The sequence below is a fragment of the Lithobates pipiens genome, unplaced genomic scaffold (assembly GCF_037356315.1).
Source record: "Lithobates pipiens isolate NorthernLeopardFrog02 unplaced genomic scaffold, aLitPip1_a1.2 Scaffold_23, whole genome shotgun sequence".
NCBI lineage: Eukaryota > Metazoa > Chordata > Amphibia > Anura > Ranidae > Lithobates > Lithobates pipiens.
In genome coordinates, this window is record NW_027507785.1 from 216,848,689 (window position 1) to 216,870,655 (window position 21,967).

The 21,967-nt window shown below is 42.4% G+C and overlaps 1 protein-coding gene across 1 annotated transcript in view; it reads right to left on the minus strand.

Moving 5' to 3' along the window:
* PALMD (palmdelphin) overlaps positions 1-21,967 on the minus strand; it is a 95,487-nt gene that overhangs the window by 29,928 nt on the left and 43,592 nt on the right. Inside the window, exon 3 of the mRNA XM_077452852.1 lies at positions 17,405-17,535. Coding sequence (XP_077308978.1) covers positions 17,405-17,535 — 131 coding nt within the window. The remainder of the gene's footprint in view (positions 1-17,404; positions 17,536-21,967) is intronic.

Sequence of the window (21,967 nt, forward strand, 5' to 3'; positions counted from 1 at the left end):
ACTACATTTTTTTTCCTGCAGCTTCTTTTAGAAAATATTTTAAATAGGTAATTTTTCTCCTTCACTGATGTGCACTGATGAGGCTGTACTGATGGGTGCTGATGAGGCGGCACTGATGAGATGGCACTAATATGCAGCACTCATAGGCGGCACTGACATGCAGCACTGATGATCTCTGATAGGTGGCACTGATGGGCAGTAATTGATGGCACTGATGGGCAACCATAGGCAGCACGGATAGGTGGCACTGATGGGCAGCACTGATGGGCAGCACTAGCAGGCACTGATGGGCACTGACTGGCATCACTGATGGGCACTGATTGACATCACTGCTGGGCACTGTTGGGGCTGCACTGATAAACAGGGCACTGATGATCAGTACCCTGATTATCTGTACAGGTCTCCCTTCTGAAGAAATGCCACTGATCGGCTCTCCTCTCCTCACACGCTGTCAGTGTGAGGAGAGGAGAGCCGATACCTGGCATTTCCTTGTTTACATGTGATCAGCTGTGATTGTACACAGCTGATCAAATGGGTAAAGAGCATTGTCATGTCCCAGTCATGTCTCTGCTGGCGCGCAATCAAGGTGAGACTGAGGCGACATCATATGACATTGTCCCAGAACAAGAGAGCTACCCCGCCGCCATCATTTGTCTATACCAGTGTTTCTCAACTCCAGTCCTCAAGGCGCCCCAACAGGTCATGTTTTCAGGATTTCTCTCAGATGAAACTGCTGTGGTAATTACTAAGGCAGTGAAACTGATCAAATCACCTGTGCAAAATAATGGAGAGCCTGAAAACATGACCTGTTGGGACGCCTTGAGGACTGGAGTTGAGAAACATTGGTCTATACGGCAAACGGGAGGTAGTTAACAGTTGGGGAACTGCATTTTCCTGAAAAATCAGCAATGCCAGCTTATATGCCTCCTTCAGTATCGGTTTACTTTAATAGGAGCAAATTTACGCACATCAGTGCACTTGCTCTATTCATTGTAAATGGCAACCTAACACACTGTAAAGAAGATCACAACCCACATCAGCACTGTGGTGCACTGCATTGCAAAAGGAGGATTATGTGCTTATTTTTCTCCATTGTGGTATATTGGTAGCCGATTCATAGGCGTGTGTGTTAATGCATCACAACAGAAAGCTACAGTGTGAATCCAATCACAAAGGCAACTCTGCTTTTAGTGAACTTGTTTTTTATAGAACTCCTCCCGCTATAATCGATTCTCTAGGTCCTGCTCCTGAGTGCTTCATTATGGACTTTTCCAATGCTGAACTTTTTTCTTCAAAGCCTTCTTCCTTCAAAGCAGTCCTGGTTGATCCTTTACCCTAGGTTCACACCCATGCGTTTTCAGTGCATTTTTCAGCTTGCAGAAACACACTACAGTCCATTTAACATGGTTTCCTATGGTACATGTTCACATCTATGCGTTTTTTAGCCGGTGCGTTTTTGTACCATAAACGCAAGTGTTGTGTTTGTGATGTGATTTTTGATGTGCTTTGCGTTTTTTATTTTTCCATTTAAACACTGTATATAGCTGATTGCTAAGGAGTGGGCCGGGAAGCCAGCCAATGCATCCTCAAGAACTGGTGAGTCATCAGCTGTCAGTGGGCTTCCCCGCTGACAGCTGAATGTAAAAAACAAACAAATTTCCGGCAACAAAAAAAATGTGACAAAAATGTGAAAAAAATGGTGTGGGGTCCCCCCCAGGTCCATACCAGACCCTTATCCGAGCATGCCTCCTGGCAGGTCAGGAAAGGGAGGGGAGGAGTGAGCGCCCCCCTCCTGAACCAAACCAGGCCACATGCCCTCAACATGGGGGATGGGTGGTTGTGAGGGTCTGTAGGCAGGGGGCTTATCGGAATCTGGAAACCCCCTTTAAGAAAGCAGGCCCCCCCTATGTGAATAAGAACATTGTACCCCTACCCATTCAACCCAAAAAGCAGTGAAGTGTTAAAAAAAACAAGAGACGGTTTTTGACAGGTGCTTTATTAAAAATGAAAAATGTCCTCCGACGTAGCTCCAATGTCTTCTTTCTCTGGTAGTTCCTTCTCCCCCTGGTGCTGTCTTCTCCTTCAGCTATCTTCTCCTTGTGCTGTCTTCTCCTTGATCTGTCTTTTTTCTCGCCGCTTAACCACTAAAAATTGTAAAAATGATCTTCTTCTAAAGCTGTCTTAGTTCATTCGTTGTTGTCTCCCGCTGTCTGCCTTTCCTTATATAGCCATGGAAAGTGGCTATCCGATGACGTCACCCAATTTTATTTTCACATTCAGCTGTCAGCGGGAAACCCCACTGACAGCTGATGAGTTATTGGTTGTTAAGGATGCGCCGGCTTCTCCTTAGCAACCAGCAATGTACAGCGTGTTTAAAGAGAAAAAAAATGTAAAGCGCAAAATGCATGAAAACTGCATGCAAAAATGCATAAAAAAAGGGTTTAAAAATACAAAAAGCACTGCAAAACATATCTGAAAACACGTCAAGCACAGCTGCATAGATGTGAACCTAGATTATGCTTATGTGTCACATAGTCCCCATTCATTGCTGATGATGGCTCTGCATAAATTCTACCTAAGCATAGATATCCATGGGAATGAACAGAAATTGTGGTGTGTAGATGCACTTCATTTAAAGTGGACCTTCAGTCATTTTTTCATCTTTCCATATATTAAATATTCTGCCCTTGTTGTTTTAACTTTGGATAGTAAAACATTTTTTTTCTGCCAGTAAATACATTGCAGAACCCACTTCCTGTTTCTTTTCTGGTAAAAAGTCTAGGCTTATGACATCATTCACAGCTCTCTCTCTCTCTCTCTCTCTCTCTCTCTCTCTCTCTCTCTCTCTCTCACTCTGCTGAAAGTTTGCCAGGAAGGGAGGGGGATGAGTAATAAGAGGGCCTATGAGAGCTGCAGAGCTGGAGGTGTCTTTGTGTGTCTGTGTAAATCCAGGAAGTGAACAGGCAGCAGCTTCAGCTGCCCACAGTTAAAATGGCTGCAGACTTGGAGTGGAGGGAGATGTCTGCAGCATATTTGGCAAGTACAGAATCACAGTATATATTAAATAAGATGCAAAGTGGTTGGAGGGAAGCTTCAGAGTGGCAAATATATTTTTATTACAGATTATGTGAGCAGACTGCAGTTCCACTTTAAAATAAATGTGTCCATAAATGTGTGAATCAAACACATCTTTTTTTTTTTTTTTCATTTAGAATAGAATAGGAAAGAACTATAAGTTCTACTGTGCCTTTTCCCTGTTGGGATGATTCACACTTACTTCCTGAATCAATAATCACTATCACTGTGACAAAAGGTCCGAGCAATCTCTACAACAGGGACACAACAGAAAATCAGTCTGACAAAAGTTTTAACCCTTTTCTACACAAAGAAAATAAAAAGGTTTTTAGATGGTGTCCGAAGTTAAGGTGCCTACAGAAATAACCCTCTTTTATCATTTACATGTGAGGCCTACTGTAAGGCTTTTCATTTCAAAACATTTGTTTAACATTGTTAGCTTTACAATTTATTATTTCTATAAAAGATATGTAAATGTGTGCTTAATTTATATAACACTTAGAGGTATATATATATATATATATAAAAATTTGCATAGCCATTCATCCATTTGTAATCTGAAACAGATGTTCCTTAAGCTATTTTCTCTTCTGACCCAAGTAAAGTAGTAAAATATTGCATTGTGGCCACTAGATGGAGCTGCTGAGTATGAGGAAAGACATAATGTGAGATACAATGTAACAATTCTAGAGATTGCTGGAGGGAATTAACAAATAAAAGTAACCACTGTTTCGTTCTTTGAATTGCTACATTATATCCTTTCTTACTACAACATACATCACCCATAAATGTATGACCATTGACAGATTAAAAGAGAAGTTTGGGTTTGTTGTGGAAATTCCACTTTACGCTATGCGTAATCCATGTCTCCTGCGCTAATAAAGCACCCTTTCAAGTCTTTGGTATAATGCATCTGTGTACAACCCCATTTCCCGTATCTTCCCAAGTAAACAGACATGGCCACCATCCTCACAGCCTTAGCTCCACAGGCAGACCTGCCGATAATGGGAGCTTTTTTTTTCTTTATTTATATTACAATAGAGCTTGTTAGCTTCACAATCGGCCAATCAAGCACAGGCATTCCTTCAAACAGGAGGAGTTATACAAATCTCAACCAATGAACGACTAGGGGAGTCTATGGGGCGTGTCTGGGCAGGGGCAGTGTATATGATTTCCCGCCTCCTGTACCTGAAAGCCATGCTCTCCAGTAAAAGCAAGGAAGCACATGGCTGGCCTCATAATCATGGACGCTATCCTGACCATAATGCATTTAAAGACTGCCGTTTTCACCATTGGCGTGAATCCTTATTCTGCTTTGTTCAGAGAACAACGCATACCTGGATTATACTACCATTCCTGAGGAAGGGAGATTATCTGCAGGGACACGCCATAGCCTCCCTATGTGCTGATCAGACACACAGACAGACGAGCGCACAACCCCTATAACTGATCATGTCTTTGCAGAGTGAACACATCCCCCCCAGACGATCGTCTGTGCATTGCACAGGGGCCCCCTCGTTGGCGGACATATCCACACTCTGCTAATACTTCTCTGCATCCTCAAGAAGCTTTCCACTACCAAAACGGGTCTCAACCAGTGTCAGTCTGTCCCAGTGTGCTCTTTACAGCAGGCTGTAGGAGAACTAACACTGGGAGACACTGACAATACGATCAAACACTGCTGATCACTCAGCTCTCAGTCTGCAGGCTGTAGAGAGCTGGTGACGGTCAGTCACCGGCTCTTTGCTCTGCCCCCCCCCCCCCCCCCCCAGTGCTCACTGGAGTGCTGGGCTGTGGAGGGGATGGGAGCGGCTTGCTCAGGCTCTCGGCAGGTCACTAAGAGGCTGAGCTAGCTGCCGGTCCAGGCATCTACAGTATATCACAAAAGTGACTACGCCCCTCATAGTTTTGTAAATATTGTATTATATCTTTTCATGTGACAACACTGAAGAAATGACACTTTACTACAATGTAAAGTAGTGAGTGTACAGCTTGTATAACAGTGTAAATTTGCTCAGCACACTCAACACACAGCCATTAATGTCTAAACCGCTGGCAACAAAAGTGAGTACATCTCTAAGTGAAAATGTCCAAATTGGGGACAATTAGGCATTTTCCCTCCCCGGTGTCATGTGACTCGTTAGTGTTACAAGGTCTCATGTGTGAATGGGGAGCAGGTGTGTTAAATTTGGTGTTATCACTTTCACTCTCTCATACTGGTCACTGGAAGTTCAACATGGCACCTCATGGCAAAGAACTCTCTGAGGATCTGAAAAAAAGAATTGTTGCTCTACAGAAAGATGGCACATGCTCAGCGTCATATCCACAGATTGTCTTTGTAAAATAGACGTATGAGTGCTGCCAGCATTGCTGCAGAGGTTCAAGGGGTATGGGGTCAGCCTGTCAGTGCTCAGACCATACACCACACACTGCATCAAATTGGTCTGCATGGCTGTCATCCCAGAAGGAAGCCTCTTCTAAAGATGATGCACAAGAAAGCCCACAAACAGTTTTCTGAATACAAGCAGACTAAGGACATAGATTACTGGAACCCTGTCCTGTGGTCTGAAGAGACCAAGATAAACTTATTTGGTTCAGATGGTGTCAAGCGTGTGTGGTGGCAACCAGGTGAGGAGTACAAAGACAAGTGTGTTTTGCCTACAGTCAAGCTTTGTGGTGGGAGTGTCATGGTCTGGGGCTGCATGAGTGCTTCCGGCACTGGGGAGCTACAGTTCATTGAGGAAACCATGAATGCCAATATGTACTGTGACATACTAATTCAAAGCATGATCCCCTCCATTCGGAGACTGGGCCGCAGGGCAGTATTCCAACATGATAATGACCCCAAACACATCTCCAAGATGACCACTGCCTTTCTGAAGAAGCTGAGGGTAAAGGTGATGGACTGGCCAAGCATGTCTCCAGACCTTATACCTATTGAGCATCTGTGGGGCATCCTCAAACAGAAGGTGGAGGAGTGCAAGGTATCCACCAGCTCCGTGATGTCGTTATGGAGGAGTAGAAGAGGATTCCAGCGGTAACCTGTGAAGCTTTGGTGAACTCCATGTCCAGGAGGGTTAAGGCAGTGCTGGAAAATAATGGTGGCCACACAAAATATTGTCCTTTTGAGCCCAATTTGGATATTTACACTTGTTGCCAGCGGTTTTGACATTAATGGCTGTGTGTTGAGTTATTTTGAGGGGACAGCAAATCTATATTGTTATACAAGCTGTACACTCACTACATTTTAGCAAAGTGTAATTTCTTCTCTTTTAAGTGAATATAATTTCTTATCTTGTTACAATGGCATCTGAAAGTGGGTGGGATATATTAGGCAGCAAGTAAACATGTTGTCACTGAGGTTAATATGTTGAAAGCAGAGAAATTTGGCATCGCAGTTTGTTGTATATGGAGTTGAGTAGCCGCAGACCAGTCAGGGTGCCCTTTGCTGACTCCTGTCCACAGCCAACAGCACCTGCAATGGGTCTGTGAACTGATCCTCAGAGCAATGGAAGAAGGTGGCCAGTCTGATGAATCATGTTTTCTTCTACACCATGTGGATGGTCGGGGTGTGTGCATCACTTACCTGGGGAAGAGATAACACCAGGATGCAGTATTGGAAGAAGGCAAGCTAGGGGAGACAGTGGGGGTTATTTAGGAAAGGCCAATCCACTTTGCACTACAAGTGCAAAGAGCACTTGAAATTGCACTAAAAGTACACTTGGAAGTGCAGTCACTGTAGATATGAGGGGGACATGCAAGGAAAAAAAAACAGCATTTTAGCTTGCACATGATTGGATCTACCCCTCCGATTTACAGAGACTGCACAGTGTGGCCCTAAACCTCATCTTCTGGAGTCCCCCGGCGGCGCTCGCCGCTCCTCCTCGCATCGGTAAACCCCCTGGGAGAAGCGCTCTCCCTGGGAGTTACCTTGCGGGCGTGCTCCTGAGTCCAGCATTTGCATGCATAGACACAGAATGGCGGACTCTGCCCTGCCCACTGGCGCCCGCATCATTGGATTTGATTGACAGCAATGGCTGCGCTGCTATCAATCTATCCAATCAAGAGCTGAGCAGAGAGGTACAGCATGTCTCCACCAAGGGAACAAACTGGCTCAAGTGATTAAAAAGGGGGGGCTAGGGGGCCAGTCAGTGTCAGAAGTTTTTTCAAACACAAAGGTTTACAACCCCTTTAAAGGATCTGCTACTGACTGCTTGGTGCCAGATACCACAGCATACCTTCAGAGGTCTAGTGGCATCCATGCCTTGACAAGTCAGGGCTGTTTTGGTGGCAAAAGGTGGAACTACTCAATTTTAGATGGGTGGTCATAAAGGTATGTGGCAATGTGTGTGGCCATAGGATACAATATGGGCATCTCTTTGCTCTGCTCTGCCTGCTGCATATCTACATGGAGGAGTTAATCAGTGCTCAATGCAGAACAATGTGTACTCTGACTGCAGGAAAACATGAAACAGAACAATAAAAGGCTAACAAATAGGGTGGATGATGAAAAGGTCATTGCACTCTACAGTTGCTCAGAAATCAATGTTCCATTGGAAGCATTATACAACTCCAAATAAGGTAGTAATAATACGAGTGCTGTGTCTGATACATTGTAGGATGACAAAGCTCAACCAATAGTTTGATCTTATTAATGAAAATGTTTCCTTGTTTAACCTTTTCAGCCCCGGAAGATTTTACCCCTTTCCTGACCAGAGCACTTTTTGCGATACGGCACTGCGTCGCTTTAACTGACAATTGCGCCATCAAGCAACATTGCACCCAAACAAAATTGGCATCCTTTTTCCCCCCCACAAATAGAGCTTTCTTTTGGTGGTATTTGATCACATCTGTGTTTTTTATTTTTAGCGCTATAAACAAAAAAAGAGCAACAATTTTGAAGAAAGCGCAATATTTTTTACTTTTTGCTATAGTAAATATCCCCCAAAAATATATAAAAAAACGTTTTTCCCTCAGTTTAGGCCAATACATATTCTTTTACATATTTTTGGTAAAAAAAAAAACGCAAAAATAGGGGATATTTTTATGGCATTTTTATTATTTATTTATTTTTTACTAGTAATGACGGCGATTTTTATCAGGACTGTGACATTATGGCGGACATGTCGGACAATTTTCAAATTTTTTGGGACCACTGGCATTTTTACAGCGATCAGTGCAATAAAAATGCATTGATTACTGTAAAAATGTCACTGGCAGTGAAGGGGTTAACCACTAGGGGGTGATCAAGGGGTTAATGTTTTCCCTATTATGTGTTCTAACTGAAAGGGGGATGGGACTGTGCAGGGGAAATGACAGATCTCTGTTCATACTTTGTATGAACAGATGATCTGTCACTTCTCCCCTCAGAGAAGTGGTTCTCGGTGTGCCCCGAGCGATCGTGGGAGCCTGGCGCTGATCGCGACCGCTGGGCACTCGCACGGGCGAGCAGTTGTACTGCTTTTGTAATGTGGCAACATGGCTCGGCTGCGTGAATCGCCGTCATGTTACGTCGGTAACGTATTTTGCACCCCCTAGTGGCGCAGCCGAGCCATGTTGCCACAGTACAACTGCGGTGGCTGGTCAGCAAGCGCTTAAAACATCTATATTTACTGCTTACAGTGACATCATCCTGCTGAGCTGTATGTGTATGTACTGTAGTAGAAGACTGTGAGCAGGTAGATAGAGATGTGTTGTATTGCAGATAGACATAGCATGTTTCTTCTGTAATAAAGACCTGCCTGCTCACAGTCCTCTACAAATAAGGTTTAGTTCTGCTTTAAAGTGGAACTTTAGTCAGTAAACTAAGTCCTGCTAGATCACTTCAGACTGGCCCCTATTGAAGGAATAGCATATATTATTGTTATGTAAGACATTAAAAAATATGTGTCTTTAGTGTTTAATATCCAGTAATACACTGTTTCACCCTGCTCTGCACAGGCTCAGTTGCTCTCCATTTTTAGGCACTACTGAGTTTGTAGAGGCCGATCTGCTGACAGCCTTTAATCGGAATTAAAACCTCCTATCCTTTACAGCCAAGGAAGCTGCTTCCGTTTGATCTGCAACTGCCATGGTGCAGCACATGTGATCTGTTATGATGCAAGCCATTTGATAGTTTGGTTTGGTTAAGGACACAAGCAAATGTGACAGTTAGGAATCCCACGATTTCAGAAATGTAATTCTTTTTTGAAACCGTTAAATCTAAGGGCTTAGTTCCGCTTTATGATTTACTGCTGTGCAGGGGATGGGCTTCAGCAAAACAGCTGCCTCCGGCAAGAAGAAACAGGAGCAATGCTGGATTATTTACAGCAGACAGTAATTTTGGTAGCATAATTATTAATGTGGAATGTACACTCATCGGGCACGTTATCAGGCACGTTATTAGGTACAACTGTTCAATAGCTTGGTAACACAAATTGCTAATCAGCCAATCACATGGCAGCAACTCAATGCATGTAGGCATCTAGATGTGGTGACGATGACCTGCTGAAGTTCAAACCCAGCATCAGAATAGGAAAGAGGATTTAATTGACTTTGAATGTGGCATGGATGTTGGTTCCAGATGGGCTGGTCTGAGTATTTCAAAAACTGCTGATCTACTGGGATTTTCATGCAAACCATCTCTAGGGTTTACAGAGAATGGTCCGAAAAAGAGAAAATATCCAGTGAGTGGCAGTTGTGTGGACAAAAAGGCCTTTTTGATGTTAGAGGTCAGAGGAGAATGGGCAGACTGGTTCAGGATGATAGAAAGGCAACAGTACAGTAACTCAAATAACCACTCATTACAACCAAGGTATGCAGAATACAATCTCTGAACACACAACACATCGAACATTGAAGCAGATGGGCTACAGCAGCCGAAGACCACACCGGATGCCAGTTCTGTCAGCTAAGAACAGGAAACTGAGGCTACTATTTGCACAGGTTCAACATAATTAGACAATAGAAGATTGGAAAAACGCTGCCTGGTCTGATGAGTCTCAATTTCAGCCATGACATTCAGATGGTAGGGCAAGAATTTGACGTAACCAACATGAAAGCATGGATCTATCCTGCCTTGAATCAATGGTTCAGGCTGGTGGTGATGTAATGGTGTGGGGGATATTTTCTTGGCACACTTTGGGCCCCTTAGTACCAACTGAGCATAATTTAAACACCACGGCCTACCTGAGTATTGTTGCTGACCATGTCCATCCTTTTATGACTACAGTGTATCCATCTTCTGATGGCTACTTCCAGCAGGATAATGCACCATGTCACAAAGCTCAAATCATCTCACCACTGGTTTCTTGAACATGATAATGAGGTCAATGTACTCCAATGGCCTCCACAGCCACCAGATCTCAATCCAATAGAGCACCTTTTGGATGTGGTGGAACAGGGGATTCGCATCATGGATGTGCAGCCGACAAATCTGCAGCCACTGTGTGATGCCATCATGTCAATACGGACCAAAATCTCTGAGGAATGTTTGCAACGCCTTGTTGAATCTATGCTATGAAGAATTAAGGCAGTTCTGAAGGCAAAAGGGGATCCAACAAGGTGCTACCCTGCTTCCCCGAAAATAAGACCTAGCGTGATTGTCAGTAATGGCTGTAATATAAGCCCTACCCCCCAAATAAGCCCTACCCTGTTTCCCCCAAAAATAAGTCCTATCCTGAAAATAAGACCTACAAGGACTTTAACTAGGGCTTATTTGGGGGGTAGGGCTTATATTGCAGCCATCACCAACAATCACGCTAGGTATTATTTTTGGGGGAAACAGGGTAGAAAGGTGTACCTAATAAGGTGGCCAGTGAGTTTATGTTACTAAAGAACAATTATTTTTTGTCAAGTTGTTTTGGGTAAAGTTCCATGAGTTAATCTGCTGGAGACACTATAACATTCTCGGACCATCTTGTTGGTTTCTATGGTAATGTTGCTTCAGCCAAGGCAAACCCACAAAATGGAAAAATGTCTATATGCCTTAAGATTACCAACCCTTATTTCTTATTACATACTTTATACTAAGTGAACGAGAAGTGTGTTATTGGCAGGATCACCAAGAGAAAATAAAAGGGAAAAAAGCCTGAAAAATGGAGAGTAATACAACCAGATCTAAGAATAGATAGATTCCATTTTTGTGTCTATGCAAATTCTAGGGCTGGTCACGTCTCTTTATTTAAAATACTGCATATAGTTACTAAAACTGATACAAAATCAACAGAGTAAATTCTTAAAAGTTTGAAAAAACTGTAAAATAACATTGATCAGAACCTATGGAGCTTTCTTTTAACAAGGCCCAAGCTGGACTTATCAATGCCTCTTACACTAAATAACTGATATACGGGGAATAACCACGATGTAAAATCCGCAGAATGATACTGCTTGGATAGGGCAGGGTGCAGAAACCCCAATTAACCAATCAGACTTCAGTGTACACCAAAAGATAATTTCAGGTTGGCCCCGTGTTTTTGAACATACTACAATTACAATAACTACCGTATACACCTTCTCATGCTGAAGGAATCTCCTTTTCTGGGTCAGGATACGGCCCTTAAGACATCTATGGGGTTTAACTCTACAGAAGCAGCCAGGGAAAAGAAAACATTTGGCAGAAGGTTCAAAAGATTACGAGAAATCACAGCCGTCCCCTTCTGGTTGGCATGAATCTGAGGTGTAGAGCTTATCTTATCAAATTTGTGTCAGTTCTTTGAATGGGAAAATTGGAATGGGTGATGTTACCCTAAAATCATCCCAAGTATTTTACTTGTACAGTTATCTGTATAGAATATTCGATATGACTGCTATTGTAAAAACATTGGGACTGATTTACTAAAACTAGAGAGGGCAAAATCTGTTGCAGCTATGCATGGTAACCAATTAGCTTCTAAGTTTTTCAATTAAGCTGACAAAAACAAAAAAAAACAAAAACAAAAACTGGAAGCTGATTGGTTTCTATGCAGAGCTGAAACAGACTTTGCACACTCCACTTTTAGTAAATCAACCTCATTGCATTCCAATAACATGGTTAATACAAGTATTTTACAGTATTACGTATGTGAATTCCTTTTTTCCTTCTTGCCTAGATGTTTCCACTTAACCACTTGCCGGTCGCCGCACACCGATATACATCGGCACAATGGCAGCAGTGGGCAAATGCACGCGCCGCATACAGCGTGACCGTGTGAGCCTTGTTTACATAGGCACTCCCCCGTTCTGAGGCTCCATGACACGTTCGCCGGGATATCGGCAGACATTGAGTCCGCCGGTCTCCCGGCGATCGTGTCACGGAGCCTCAGAACGGGGAAGTGGCTATGTAAACAAGGCATTTGCCCATTCTGGCTTGTGTCATGACAGAGATCACTGCTCCCTGTCATCGGTGTCATGTACCTTGAAGCCCCTCCCCCCACAGTTAGAATCCCTCCCTAGGACACACTTAACCCCTTTATTGCCCCTTAGTGGTTAACCCCTTCACTGCCAGTGTCGTTTACACAGTAACCTGTGCATTTTTATAGCACTGATCGCTGTATAAATGACAATGGTCCCAAAATAGTGTCAAAATTGTCTGATGTGTCTGCCATAATGTCGCTGGCCCGATACAAATTGCAGATCTCCGCCATTACTCATAAAAAAAATATGAACAATAAAAATCGCCTATTTTGTAGATGCTATAACTTTTGCGCAAACCAATCAATATACGCTTATTGCATTTTTTAACCAAAAATATGTAGACGAATACATATCGGCCTAAACTGAGGAAAAAAATTGTTTTTTTTATATATTTTTGGGGGGTAATTATTATAGCAAAAAGTAAAAAATAATGCGTTTTTTTTGTTTATATCGCAAAAAATAAAAAACGCAGAAGTGATCAAATACCACCAAAAGAAAGCTCTATTCGTGTGGAAAAAAAGGACATCAATTTTTTGGGTGCAATGTTGCACGACCGCGCAATTGTCAAAGTGACTTAGTGCCGAATCGCAAAAAGTGCTCTGGTCAGGAAGGGAGTAAATCCTTCCGGGGCTGAAGTGGTTAAGCTTTGATAAAAAAGATCAATAATAAAAAAAAAAAAAAAAAACTGGAAGCTGGTTGGTTTCTATGCAGAGCTCAACCAGATTTTGCACACTCCAATTTTAGTAAATGAACCTCATTGCATTCCAATAACATGGTTAATACAAGTATTTATAGTATTACATATATGAATTCTTTTTTTTTTCTTCTTGCCTAGATTTTTCCCCTTAAATAGAGGTTCAATGGAAATGTGAAGGTGACCCCAGCTGAGAAAAACATCCCTTTAACAGTAATCATAGAACGTTCCATAAGCCAGGCTAACAAGACGCTGTGACCTCTGTCAGCAGTCATACAGATAAGTTATGGCCTAGGGTATTGAAACGTGCCTAACTACAAGAAAAGCTGAACTCAGGTGAGAAACAAAGAAGGGGCATGACCTTAACTAACATAAAGGAGTATTCTAATCAGATGAGTAAAACCATGCTAAGAAATCTGCTTAGCACATATTAGCAGTTAAGGCATTGTTCTAAGTAATTGCTTCTATTTAGAGCTCAACTGTGCTACTGTATGCACAATATCTGTGTCATTGTGTCAAAGGATATCTACCTTACCTATTGAAGGAAAAAGTAGCCATGATGTTTTAAACATGCTATATAGTAAAAAAAATAAAAAAAATATGTATATATTTTTAAAGTGGAGGGCCACCCGGAAAAAAAAAAAATATCCTTGTAAGGGAAACAGGCAGTGGAGTCTTACGGCTTCACTGCCCGTTTCCTACTGCGCATGCGCGAGTCCCGCAGCTACTGCGCATGCGCGAGTCCCGCAGCGCTTTCTGAATGGGACGCGCTGTGTTCTGGAACACACAGTTCCCAGAACACAGCGCGACTCATTACCCAGAAGACGCCGCAACGAAGACAGAAGACAGAAGATCTCGGCGGAGGAGGAAGAGGAAGATTAGGAGAAAGTGCCTAGCAACAGGCATTTCTGGTAAGTAAAAAAAAAAATTTTTTTTCATTTTTATTTTTTTTATATTTTTTTGTAATTTTTAATATTTTTTTTGTTTTCAGGGTGGTCCTCCACTTTAAGTCAGCAGCTGCAGTGTTTGCAGCTGCTGACTTTTTTTTTTTTTTTAAACGGCCCTCCGCTTTAAATATTTAAAAAAAAAAATACTTTACAGGTATACCCCACTTTTAAGTACACAATGGGGTTTATTTACTAAAGCTGAAAAGTGCAAAATCAGGCTCACTTCTGCATAGAAACCAATGAGCTTCCAGGTTTTATTACCAAAGTTTAATTGAACAAGCTGGGGTTAGAAGCTCATTGGTTTCTACGCAGAAGTGAGCCTGATTTTGCACTTTTCAGCTTTAGTAAATAAACCCCATTGTGTACTTAAAGGTGGGGTATGCCTGTAATGAAGATAATTCAATCTGTCTTATGGATGCCATACATGCTGCATGAAATGATCAATTTATTTTCCAAATAATCTCCCGCGATAGAAATAGTCAATATAACACACACAGGGAAGTGGAATTCAATTTGTAGTTCAGATACGATCATAATTTATCATCATAAATTATCGATTGCATCCCTGATTCCGTGATGTAATGTCATAATCTATTTTGTATTTTTTTTAAATATATATATGCATCCTATTGTGACTTATGGGAAATAAGTCTCCAATTAATTTTTAAACTTTTCTAATAAAATATCAATATATTTTCATTATATTTGTTGTCAAGGAATTTCTGCCTTTAAAAGTCCCACAGAGGAAACTGTTAGATTTTGTAGCCATTTTTCAGGGATGTGGGCAGACATTCCGGTTTCATAGATCAATGGTATTATCACAACTTAATGTAATAATCTGATCGATTGCATTCATGAACAAAGTATTTCAGTGCTGCTGCACCCAATCAAACATTTTCTGCCATGGCTGATCAACTCAGTTTAAAACAAGTCCAATTTAAATTGAGACTAAATCAATCGGGGGCAAGTTATGGCTATTCAATTATTTGTGGATTCAGTTGTTTTGATCAAATCGCACATCAATCCCATACAAAATAGGCATTTCCCAGGTATTACGATAAATATATGACAGCACTGTCAGTATCTTATTTCATATGTCAGAAAATATATGTGCTCCAAATTCATATGTGGCATCAATAAATATAAAAATATATAAATATAACACTCCAAACTATAACACTCCAAATCTTAACTTGCAGAAATGTGATTTGGTTCAGTGCACACACCCCTGTGAATCCTCCACCTTCCACTCTAATACCTCACCAGAGGCAATTACCTGTCTTATCTCGCTCAAAACACAATACAGGTCCAGTTCTCTTCCAAAATGGTATTCCTATTTCTCTAAAACTCAAGAGGATAACGATGGAAAGCAACAAATGGTCCATATGTAAAACGCTCTATTTTTAAGAACATTAAAAGCAATACATTGCACTTAAATGGTTTAAGTGTCTCTCCCGACACTAAGGAATACAATGCATATTTCTTTAAGCTGTGCCGGTTCCAGCTGCATACTAAGGCTGCAAACGGTCATAGCTGTTCTGGATAACGTCACTTCCAATAAACCCCAACCTACGCGTTTTGTCAAGATGACATCTTCAGGGCTTATTAGACATGAAATTATCCCGCACAGTGGTGCCCAATTATGGCCTAAAGGCCCTGCACACAAAGGCTGAATATCGGGTGGTATTGACCTGTTCATGGCCAGTGTGTATGGCAGCTGTTATGACAGAAGGTGGTCAAACGTACGACTTCTGTGAAAGGGGTATGACCGGAAAAGGTCTGCTGATCAGCATCTGACTGCTAACTGGTGTGTTCTGGTGGGGGGGGGGGGAGGCATCCCCTGGTGCCCCCCTGTCAGAGTACAAAAGCCGAGCAGGGGGATCGCTGTACTAACATCGGATTGTTAATACAGAATCTTTTTGTCGCTGAAAGACAAAAAAACTGATAGTGTGTTTAGGCTTTAGTGTGAGGCCGGTGCCAGCATGGCCTAATGACATTTGTGTTTTATTCTTTAGTGTTTCTCAGCAATCCTGAAAGATCGGCCCCATTCACACCTGAATGATTTTCTGCTTGAAGCTTGTAGCTCTAAAATGCTCAACAAGTCAAATCCCATTTATTTTAATGGCCCTGTTCACATCTGAGTACTCTATCACCCGAAGCAAAATGTCCAAAGCTCAAAAAAGTACATGAGTTTCTTTTCGGCAGATTACAAGTGTTTTTGGTCCCATGGACTTCAATAGAAACGCCTGACTTGTGCGTTTTATGAGCTTTTTGAGGCTCGTTTTATGCTCAAACAGCAGCTTTTGACCCCTAATCTCATCTTCAGCTCCCCCTAGTGCTTTCTACTGACTATACAAAAATGCCCGAAGCTGTAAAATGCTTGTAATATGCGTAAATAGCTGCAAAAAAGCTGCAAAAAATGTCCAGAAAACACCAGTAAATCGATTCGCTCAATTTCCTGCCCCCCCCCCCAGCCAGCCAGCCATCCCCTCTACCACCCTGCCAACCGTATAACCCCCCCTCCCATCGATCGCTTTTTCGTCTGCCCCGTCACTTGATCGATTGCCTGTCGCCCGCCAGGCCCTTCACAAGCCCCTGCACTTACCCCATCCAGGTGGCAGCTTCCCCCCAGCATCTCCTTCAAGGCCAGGCGGTTGCTTCTCCTCCTGGCCAATAAGGAGTTAGGACTCGTGGCCAATCGGGTCTTAGGACTCCCGGCCAATTGGACTCAGAAACCACTTCCTGATTGGCCTGGGAGGAGAAACAGGAAGACATTAGCGAATGTTAAATTGCTAATGTCACACAACTGGGTGGGCTTGGGGAGCAGTGCTCTGCGCCCTGAGCCCACCCTTTTTGAAGCCAATAAGGCTCTACTCATATGGCTCTAAACATGTGCTTCTAAGAAAATAATAAAAATTGGATTCCATGTGTCTGGTGCCCTGCATGTAGATTAGGGGCCGGACTCATGGATTGGGGGAGGTCCCTGTGCCCCTAATGGATGGGTCACCACTGAGCGTAGGAGTGAATGGGAATACGTTCAGGTATGAATAAGAATACATTTTTGTAAATTGCAAAAAACTGAACAGCTAAACATCTGTCACATCTGTCATATGTTGTCTATTTATATCATTAGACAATTCATTTATTTATTTTTTTAAACTGACGTACGAATGTGAGAAAGCAGCCGTAATGCTAACTAAATGTGCAATGCTGTATTATTGTTAGCAGCATCCTATTAACCATCCCTGCCAAAAACAAAACATAAACTGCTTGCATCAACAGGGAAACAGCCAACAACTATTGCTACATTACAAACCTGCCAATGTTATGTTCCAGGTCTTTGATCTGATTCTGGTCTTCTTGGTTTTGTCTCAGCATGTCCTGCTGTTCCTCTGGGCTCATTGTATTTAATCCATCCAGCAGCCATTTTTCCCGCGTGGCTTTTTTCTAAAAATGTAATAATAAAGACTTTTTCATATGTATCATAATACCAATATCATCAGTAGATACTATAAAGAGTTGTTTCAAAGTTTCCATGATTCTAAAGCTTGTATTTAATATCTTTTTTTTTTTGTGCCATTAGGGTAGGCAAAGAGTTATGTATATATCAGGCATGTGGGCGGCTGCTGTGCTGACTCAGGCACTGCTGCACAGAAGCCCACTGTTGTTTGTGCCCACCACTGCACAGCAACTATGAATTCATTCAAAACTTACAAGCGAGTTTAGGAGGAACCAGGTCAATCATTATGTTGCCATGGAGAGCTTTGTTAGACTTGATTTAACTTTTTAAAGATCATATCAAAACTGAAATGCTAGAAACGTAAAACAATCATTTTTAGAGTTTATAGTCATTTTAAGATGGTTTCATGTATTTTAAATGCCACAGAATTTGTCTTCGCATCACTCCCCTTTATTCCCTTTTAAAGAACCTCTGAGACTAGGAGAGGGACGCCCAACACTAGAAGACGGTCAGGTTCTGCTGCAGTTCATATTTGCTATCAGTGAGCATGCTGACAGCAGGAGAGAGCAGGGAGTGTGCTGCTGCTCCATCACTGTTGTATGAGCAGACTCAGGATATGTTCCTGACCAGGCTCTGCTGCTGTTGTTGCTGCAGTGAAGGTCAATGATTTGTCTGTGTACTCTGGCCAGACTGCCTGGATCCGAATACTAATTCACAAATCCCAGATAAAACACTTCAATTTTTTTACATAGTTGGAGTATTTACTTATTTTGCTTTAAAGTATACATGTATTGCCCTATTATACAAGCTAAAAGCTAATGTTGCAAATCAGATACCACATAGTGCCACAGTGTACATTTAGTTTGCCATCCTCCACCCCCAAAGTGCTGCTGGAGCAGTGGCGGCCTGCCCACTAGGGGCGCACGGGCACCGACTCCCCTATCCATGTGTCCGGCCCCTGATCTACATACAGGGCACAGACTATGAAATCCAATGGATGGGAGGTGGGGTTTTTTGAAGCACATGATTAGAGCCAGAGGCTCTAACAGGCTTCAAAAAAGGGTGGGCTTGGCGCGCCGAGCACTGCGCCCGAATTCACCCAGTTGTGTGACAATAGTGAACGAATATTCACTATTTTCACACTAAATCTCCTCCCCACCCATCAGGACGTGAGACCCGTTTCTCAGTTGGCCAAAATGTTAGACAATCCTATTGGACACCTAGTGCCTAGGAGGAGGAGACAGGAGATGCATGGTGGAAGCCCCCGTGCCGGAGGAGAGGACACCTACCTGTTACATAGTATGATTATGTGCAGACTGCTGGATTCTGTAGAAATCTTCACTGCCAGCCTGCCCTGTCCTCTTCTTGCTTCTGAACTTCTGGTGCTGTGGGGGTTAATGGCTTCGGGTTTCTGGGCTCAGCTCCACTAAAGATGATCTGATGGGGACCCACCCCCTTGTGCCTTCTCCTACATTGGGTAAACTTCTTTCACTGATTCCACAGTCTGTAACATGGTCTGTGAATGGGGGGAGTCTGAGCCAGAGGAATCTCTCTACCAATCACAGACTGTTACAGCCAGTTTATTTAGTGAAAGACTTTTTCTTAATGGAGGAGAGGTAAAGATGGGGTGTGTCCCTATAATCTTTAGCCCTAAGACCTGAAACTGTTAACCCCCACAGCGCCGGAAATTCAGCAGCAGGAAGAGGACAGGCACTCTGCAGTAAAGATTTATACAGAGTCCAGCGGCCTGCACATCGATGGACATACTACATAACAGGTAATTAATGCAACTAAAGCTTTAGAAAAAAAAATACAGTAAAACCTTGGATTGTGAGCATAATTTGTTCCTGAAATGTGCTTGCAATCCAGAGCACTCGCATATCAAGGCAAATTTCCCCATAATGCCGCGTACACACGATCGGAATTCTCATCGGAAAAAGCTCTGATGGTTTTCCTGGCGGAATTCCGATGGAATTTCTGCTCAATCTGTCTTGCCTACACACAGTCACATCAAATTCCGATTATTTATAACGTGGTGACATACAACACGTACAACGGGACTAGAAAAAGGAAGTTCAATAGCCAGTAGCCAATAGCTTCTGTCTCGTAGTTGAATCTGAGCATGCATGATTTTTGGGGTGTCGGAATTGCATACACATGATCGGAATTACCGATAGAAAGTTTTTCCGTCGGGAAAATTGAGAACATGCTATCACTTTTTGGCTGGCGGAAATTCGGACAGCTAAATTCCGATGGAACATACACATGGTCGCATTTTCCGATGAAAAGCTCTCATCAGTCTTTTTCTGTCCGGAATTCCAATCGTGTGTACGCGGCATAAGAAATAATGAAAACTCATGACTCATTCCACAACCATTTGTAACCATATTGCTAGACTTAGAGATAAAAAAAAAACACAGGTTATTGGCATACTCTAGCTGGGGTTGTTTCTTTTAAAAAGTCCTAATGAGGTGACACAAAGGTCAAAAAGAGCAGCATCATCTAAGTTTACTCTAGTATGATCACAGTTTTAATGTAAAAAAAAGTGGAATGACACTTACAATGTTAAAAACAATATCCAGCATTAAGGAGTCTGGTGCTCATCTGCCTAAAGCCGCTGGTAACGTGGCCATTGGTCCGCGGGGGCACTGATGGCTCCCAGCACTTCCTGGAGAACTCAGAGACACTGGGGAACTGATGATGTCACTTCCGGGTGCTCTGAACGTGCACTGCACCCATCACACCTGACTGGAGTGTCTACGAGTGTCTTTGAGTTCTTTATATTTATATAGATTTCCTACGATTCCTGTCCCAGTGATGGTTGTCACAAAGCAGGAAATGATGGGATACCAATATAATTGGGGCATATATAGCAATAATAATACTTTTTAGTAGACTGGGGAAGAGTTATGCCGCGTACACACGAGCGGACTTTTCAACATCCAAAGTCCGACGGACTGAGTCCGTCGGACTATTCGATCGTGTGTGGGCTGCAACGGACTTTTGACTCGCCAAAGTCCGAAGGACTTTAGAATATGGAACATGCTTCAAATTTTTCCGAAGGAACTCCGCCGGACCCGGTCCCTTCGAAAAATTCGCTCGTGTGTATGCTACTCCGACGGACTAAAACCGACGCTAGGGCAGCTATTGGCTACTGGCTATGAACTTCCTTATTCGAATCCAGTCGTACGTCATCACGTTCGAATCCGTCGGAGTTTAGTGTGATCGTGTGTGGCCAAGTCCGCTCAGCCGAAAAGTCTGTCAGAACTCCGACGGAACTCCTTCGGAAGTCTGTCGGACTTAAGTCCTCTCGTGTGTACGGGGCTTTAAAAACCTTGTTTATTGCTGTCTGTGTCCCCAATGGAGAGATAACCCCTTACTTCCAGATAATGGTCACCGAAACAGGATAGGGATAGCCCCCGAAAGAAGGTTTAGGTATACATTTTGAAAAAAAAAACTGACCAAGGTTGTAACCCTTAATTAACCCAAATCTAAACATTTTTGAAAGTTATACTATGTTGGGCATTTTGCATGTTGCATTTGATGGAAAGGACAATTTGATGGAAGCAGACATGTTATAAAAGCTAAAGCTGGCCACAGAACTCTGAGCTATGGAGGCATGGTCCAACTGTGAGAAGTACAGTTATTTGGCCAGATATTGGCATAAATGTTAACACTAGAGTTGCCTAAGCATTCATATTTATGTCTGTGGAATAGGGAAGGACAAAGAGAAGGGAGCAAGGAAGAGTCACTGCTGGTGCTGGCATAAATTAGAGGAGAGGAGCAAGTAAAAAGTTTGTCAACCTTGTCCAATCAATCAGATAAAAATGGCCGACTCTCATCTCTTCTATGGCCACTTTAATCAAAATTCATCTTGGCTGCTTAAAGGTCAAAGCTTTGTTTTCTATCTTGAAGTGTCAGGCTGATGTAACCCAAGTTTGGAATGAACATTGTTTGAAGGCATTTCAACACATTCTGTTTATCAAGTGCACGTGTTTCAGAGCAAACATAATTATGCACAAAGGATGTCTTTCTGTGCCCGCACTGTATTTATTTTTCAGCAGACCACATGGCATGCACTCCATTGTTCCCAGTTCTCTACTGAAAGAAGTAAATCAAATCTATCTCTGTGGTATGTGCAGTTATATAATTCTATGCAAGCTTCACAATATTATGATCTGAAGTCATAAAGGAATTTTGGACTATGAGAACAGAATGTGTGCATATGTAAAACTGAGATGTTCATTCCAGCTAGTGCTGACATTCACCAGATAACTCGGATTGTGACAAAAATCCAGTATCAGCAAAACTGCTGAGAAATTTAAATCCCAGTGATAGCAGAGCTAATAATAGGTGGCAAATACTTACAGTAAGTACACCCTCACATTTTTGCAAATATTTTATTATTATCTTTTCATG